Raw genomic sequence first — 6,714 nt, forward strand, 5'->3', positions numbered from 1 at the left:
CAAATAAAAGGTGGTAGTATATTTTTATTCTTGAAGAAATTTTTCCTTTAACGTGGTTAATTAGTTTTTATTAACAACATCAGTTCATCTATTAAATATATTATATTGTTTAATTATACTACTGTTACATGTATGTTAATAATTGGTGTTATCTATTTAATCAGAAAAATTAGTAAATAATATCGTTTTGTAAACCTTTCGTTATTACCTTTCAATCAGTTTCTTAAATAATTATTTTACATGTTCCTATTCATCTATAATAATATTACATTGGCAGTATTTTCTAAGGTGAAAATATAGTGCTGCAGGATTCCTATAATTTTGTTCTACCACATGAATTTGCGTTTATTTAAAATAATGAAAATTTTTATTTGCAACGTTTAAAAGATTCTTTGAAACTCGTAAAAAGTCAATCAAATAATGGACAAGTTTCTATGCCAAAAAAAAAAAAAAAAAATAGTTAAAATCATATGTTTTAATCATATCATTTTTTTTATGCTTTAGCTAGAATATTATAAATGTAATTTTGTAAGAAAATTGTACTATTTTATCATAAAAATATGCGAATAATATGATATAGCATTTGTTATTTCTTTTTTAAAATAAAAAAAGGTAATATTCACATTTATGTTTTTTTATAGTGCTGAAATTTCGTGTAAGTAGTATAGCTCGAATGCGAAAAAAAAAAATTTAGCCAAATTATAAAACTATAGCGAATAAATCTTTATAGGTAAAAGTAATTATTTATATTAATTTTTTTTTTTGTTATATTTTCTATTTCAGTCGAAATTTTTATATGATAATTTTTATTGTTGATGAATGAAATATTATTAAAATTATAAAGAGAATTTTTTTTATGTTCGTTTTTCTTATATAATATATTATTAAGAAAAAACATTTTTATATATTATTATATCGTTTAAAATAAAAAAATACATTTATACTTTACCAATTAATGATTTTTTGTCAGTATACATGAAGATATTTTTTTTTTCATAAATAATGTTTTGGAAAATTTATTAAATAATTGTTTTAATTTTATATTTTATACTATGTCGTATGTTAAAGGTACATTTACATATTGCATATCATTTTGAGGAAAAATGTGAAGACGAATAATTAAAAATGAATGAAGTTCATCCTTATAGTACGACGTATAATTAATTAACCAAATGCATAATATATTGATTACTGTGTTTTTATAATACAAGTAAATGGTAGTTCAAATAAAAATATAGGATGTTCCTATACCATAACATATTTTTTGTGTTTATCCTGATAACTTCGATATGTCTTTATTGTCCGCATGAAGTACCCTAATATTATATGTTTTTTCTTTTTTCTATTTTCTTTTTACATTTTTTAGACATAATTATTTTTAAATAATTATAAAAAAAATATAAAATAATTATATTAATTCAATCCTTTAGACCACTTCCTACAAACTTTTATATAAAAATATCAGTGTGAATAACAAAAATTTTGAAGTAAAAGTATTATTAAGTTATGCTAAATTGGGTACCAAGAAAAAAACCTCACGAGTAGACAGAATTTTAGCAAGTATCTATGAGGATATAAAAAGAAAAAGGCAACAAATTCTCGATGCAGCACCTTCGAATAAAATAAAAGTAAAACAAATTAAAAAACGACGAGATAATTTAAAACGCAGTAAATTAAATAGCAAAATTCATGATTCAAGTAAGAGGAGAAAAACTTCTTTATTTAAAAGAATAAAATTACTTTTTCGAAGAAAAAAAAAAGATAAATTTGCTAGATTAAAATATCTAATTGAAATGAGCGAAAAAAATATACGTGAGGAGAAGGAAAATAAGAAGAAGAAAAAAAAAAATAGTAAATTTAAAGAATTACGTAATAAGATATCTTATCCGCATCTCTTTTTGTCATTAATTGGATTACTTGCCGTTATAGGTGGTTTGAGTGGGAAATAAGTATTGTGGCAACAACAACCTAGTAGTTTTTTTTCTACTTATGTTCTTGAAGAGTCCCGTACTCAATTAAATGGCATAGAATAATTGATTATTAGTATTTTTTCAAAATTTTCAAAATATTTAGGTGTAGATGCATAGATAATATATATTCATCTAAAAAATTGGATAACTTTTTTTAAATTATGTTTTTTTCAAATTATTTATTTCTGTAATTTGTGCAATTATATTATATAATTATAAAATACACTGATAATATTTTAATTTATATAGTATATGTGTAAATAAATTTCTCCATAGAGAGTAGTAAAAATATAATGTTGTTTAGTCCATATTGTAAATTTCGATATATGCAATTTTTTTTTTTGTAGTTATTTTTGATGGATTTTTACAATGAAATTTATATTTGTTATATGAAATTTATATATGTTGCATTTTTTATTACATTTCGACGCTGTTTATGTAATTTATGATAACAGTGACAACAGTTATATGTTTGTTGCTTAAAATAAATCAATATTATTGTATGTATATCCTTTGATGATATATTATATTGATATATAAAATAAAAATTGATATACTTATGTCAAAAAAGTTCCTATATATTATTATTTTTAGTAATTTTTCACTTTTATTAGTTGTAGTATACTTTGTTCATAAATGGACGAGGTAATATAATGTTCAATGCAAATTTTAAATAATTAAATTATGTCAAAGTATTATTTGCAAGCATAAAATAACGATTATTGAATCTTTTGTAATGATTATGTATATTTCTGTTATCATTACTGATAATTGCTAACTCTCTAAGGTTACATTTTTGTATTATAAAATGTCTTTTATATAATGGATTTTCATTTTAAAATGAGTTATATATGAAGATAAATATATGAAGAAATATAATTAGGCTCAATGAAAAAAATCTATATTGTTAAGGCATACACGGAATAACATGTGTATTAACATTTAACAAGCGGAGTACTTTTTTGTTATATTTTTCTTAGGCACAAGAATTATATGAAATAGTCGTTTATGTGTATGAATATAAAGAGATTTTGTATTTCAATTTAACTTTTATTTTTTCCTTTATGAAATAGCATTAATTTTTTTTTTTTTAATTTATTTCATTTATGAACATATAAACTCCGTTTTTATATTTCTATATGGACTTACTACTGCTGTTGCTATGTTTATCTCGCTCCTTTGTATCTTTGAATTGGAGGGTATTTAAAAATGACGAATGAGATACGGGGTAAAAAGGGAAATCAAGGCCTTAACTCATTTTATCAGAAAGGTCTACACGTTCGAATGTGTTTATCGGACCTATCAAAGTCAACAAACGCACATGAAAAGGGGGAATAATGAATGCGTTTCGCTAGAAATGCACTGTTATGAACACATAATTCTTTAGAAATGATCAACCGGTGTCTTTTATTTCGAATCATCGCGTCAAATTACGACAGTTTCTGAATCTGTTCGTTCATTCATTCGTTTTTTTTTTTTCTTTACTTCCTACATCCAAACAGAAAAAAATATGCACTATATGTGCAGTATGAAAGCTGTACATAGGGAGCTGACATATATGAATTCTAATTTGCTCATAGGAATCTTATAGAAGTTTTTAAAACGTGGATTAAATAAAAAATTCGTGCATAAATGTGAAAGGTGATAATGTTGTCCCAACGGGGTGATGCATATGTATAGTTTGGCAATTTTATTTTTTTGGTAAATAGTCTGAATATGACAATTTAAGGGGATTAAAAATGGGTACTCATTTAGAACAGTACAAAAGAATCCCTCATTTTGAATGGAATGAACGTATCAGGGTCTTTGCAACGATGCATGTTAAGCAGGCATGTCATTTTTGCAAAAGGAGTCAACGCAATAAAGCTCCAAGTTCGCACAATTTGCTTAATTTTAGTTTCTTATTTGAAAAGATTAGGAAGCATGAAATTGGGAAAGGTATGCATAGCGAAAGTGTGCAGATGAACAAGCTTAGCTGTTCGTGCTAGTTCCTTTCTTTGCAAAAATATTCTTTTAAAAAAAAAATAAAATTACTGCGGATCGGATTTTATATTTTCTAGAGATAAAGATGTGAAAACGAAATTGTGGACATGTCCAAGCAGTGTCATTTTACCGGTTAAACATGAATATGCCTAATTTGTCATCAGTGCTTGAAGGTAAAAAAATTTCATATTTTTAATATAATAACTTGCAACATGTAATGCGGCTAATATGTACATTTAAGGAAGATTCAAAAAGGAGTGCCGTTTTGTTTGCCGTTTTTTTTGGGGGGGGAGTGGAACAAGTTTATAGTACTAATCAGCTGAAGTAATACATGATTATTTATCCCCATATGTGTAACGGAAAGAATGGCACAAAAAAAAAAAAAAAGACAATAGAAAAATGAACATATTGGTTACTGTCAAAACGGTATCTTACTTTAGTCTCGATCAACATTTCGTAAAAAAAGTAAAGGCCACATAAATGTGATATGCTTATGCACGTGTATGTGTATGTACATATATATTTATTCCGAGTACTATTGTAAGTATAGGCATTTCTTGCGACACTGAAATGGGACGAAAAGGGCGCATAAATATTCGTACCAGATAAAATATTAAATTGAATTTCATAATTGTTCCACTTTGTTGCTTTGTATATATGGAAAGAATTTTTTTTTTTTTTGCTTTTTCATTTCATCAATTCTAATACACTTACAATAACGCAGCCATTATTTTTCCACTCTTTAGTTAAATTGCTGCACAAATTAGCGCTGCGCAGGAAACATTTGTTCTATTACATCCTTTACATTTTATCCTATTGACGACCAGATGAGTTCAGCTCATTACTCTTTTGATTCCTTAGTGTCTGATCCATTGACTTGTGCATCCGATACGTTTTCTTGCGCAGTTCCTTTATATTCTTGAGCCTTCTCTTTAAAAAAGGCGCACCATTTTTTCTCAGTTTTATCTATACTGTTTGTCCACATGTTGAGAAAATTCGTTATGGATGAAACGAAAGAAGCGGTTGCTACTGAATCGGCCTGCATATTTATATCATAAAATTTATCATAATAATCATCTACTTCTTTTAAATCTTTAGATATTTCTTCCTGACATTCATTCCACAATTTCTTTTTCTCTTCCTCTGACATTCCATATTTCGAGGATAATTTATTCAGTTCGCTCGATAAATTATCCATGACCCTTTGGAAGTCTGATGTTTGAATTCTGCTACATTCAATCAGTAGAGGCTCGACTTTATCTTTCGGCACAACGTGAACATGCTTTTTCAATATGGATTCTATATCTATTCCTCCTTCATCGTCCTCTAGGTCATCATCATCGTCTTCATCATCGTCTTCTTCATCGTATTGTTCTTCTTCCTCCCATTCTTCCTCTTTTCCATCTTCTTCTAGTTTTCCCAGTTCTGTCAGATTTACAAATTCATCTAGTTTTCCCATTTCTTCTATTCCTCTTACTTGGTCCTTTTTATCCGATTCGATATTTTCTACTTGACCAGAAGTACCATCATCCATATCTTCTTTACCTAATTCACAGCTGAACTCATTATCATCAAAGTCAAGACTTAGCTCACTTGGATCAGCATACGCACTAGCACGACCTGTAAATTGGGACAGCTGTCTTGGGGATGCCCTTATATCTAGTTGTGATGACAAGGATTTTCCATTTTGATTGATACCACTATTCTGTAAGAACGATTATTGCCGAAATAGAAAAAAAAAAAATAAATAAGTAATTTTAAGGAGTGCAATTTTATGCAGCAAAAATGTTTTTTTCTTTTTGCTTTTTTCGCATAAAAATTATTCCATTTCATCGTTTTACCAGCAGCACAAAATTCATCATTGTGAAAAAAGAGAACGCAACCCTGGGTGAGCTCAACATTTTGAATTTTTTTATCTCGAAAAATGGAGAAAGTTACTTGCGAGAATAAAATTGAAGCAATTACTAATTTCTTAAAAATTTTACAGAATATCAGTTTGGTATATTTCGAGAGAAAAAATTTCATACCACTAAAATGTTTTATAAAAAAAAATGCTATTCTCGCGGAATGTCAAGTGAAGGATTGGTTTTGCGCGGGGTTGAAAATTAAAATGAAAAAATTAGAAAAACTATCTAAATTAGAAATATTAGATAAATTAGAATTATTAGATAAATTAGAAAAATTATATAAATGAGAAAAATGAAATAACACATAAGGAAAAGGCATACAATGAATAGATGTGAACCTACCGAAACTCTTTTTTTTACAAATTATTAACCAAAAAATTTTGTGTGATGACCTCATAAGGTGAATATAACTCAGTCAGTTCAGTCAGTAAGCTTGCTAACACAACCTCCGCATAAAAATCCAAGATTTTTATATGCACCTTTTTTCTGCATTTATTTTACTTTAACATGTAAGAGCAGCCAAAATATAAGTAAAATAAACATGATAACCCTATTTGCATAGCATAATGTTTTAAGAAAAATTGGAAGATACAACAAAATAATAACTTCAGGAAGCGCAAATGTGATTAATGGCAAGTGGATATTTATTTATGGCTTTTTTTAAAAAGGTAGCTCAATGCTTACTCACCGAGCGCAAGCAAGGCTACTGTATATAGTTTTTTCGGGAACGTCGAAAAGGCGGCAGGACAGGCAAAATGGCACATTAATACTTGTACACATACTTGTATATGTATATATATATGTGCATGTATGCATATATGCCGACCAGCCTCACTGCCATGCTGGGTACTTAG

General features: G+C 27.5%; 2 protein-coding genes across 2 annotated transcripts; one reads left to right on the forward strand and one right to left on the reverse strand.

Annotated features, from left to right (window-relative positions):
* Positions 1 to 709: 709 nt before the first annotated feature.
* On the forward strand, positions 710 to 1,949 carry PVX_101605 (hypothetical protein; the record flags this gene model as incomplete). Its single annotated transcript, XM_001614016.1, has 2 exons — positions 710 to 1,311; positions 1,431 to 1,949. Exons 1-2 carry the CDS (start codon positions 1,240 to 1,242, stop codon positions 1,947 to 1,949), a joined length of 591 nt encoding a protein of 196 aa, XP_001614066.1. The 5' UTR covers positions 710 to 1,239.
* Positions 1,950 to 4,201: 2,252 nt separating this feature from the next.
* On the reverse strand, positions 4,202 to 6,232 carry PVX_101610 (RAD protein (Pv-fam-e)). Its single transcript, XM_001614017.1, has 2 exons — positions 5,795 to 6,232; positions 4,202 to 5,658 (listed from the first exon to the last, which is right to left on the reverse strand). Exons 1-2 carry the CDS (start codon positions 5,852 to 5,854, stop codon positions 4,795 to 4,797), a joined length of 924 nt encoding a protein of 307 aa, XP_001614067.1. The 5' UTR covers positions 5,855 to 6,232; the 3' UTR covers positions 4,202 to 4,794.
* Between the last annotated feature and the right edge of the window lie 482 nt (positions 6,233 to 6,714).

This window comes from Plasmodium vivax, chromosome 14, assembly GCF_000002415.2.
Source record: "Plasmodium vivax chromosome 14, whole genome shotgun sequence".
Classification (NCBI taxonomy): Eukaryota; Apicomplexa; class Aconoidasida; order Haemosporida; family Plasmodiidae; genus Plasmodium; species Plasmodium vivax.

Coding starts and splice junctions, on each gene's coding strand:
- PVX_101610 (XM_001614017.1), bottom strand. CDS start 5,854: ATGTTGAGCTCACCCAGGGTTGCGTTCTCTTTTTTCACAATGATGAAT. Junction 5,659..5,794: donor TGATGAATTTTGTGCTGCTG/GTAAAACGATGA, acceptor TCGTTCTTACAG/AATAGTGGTATCAATCAAAA.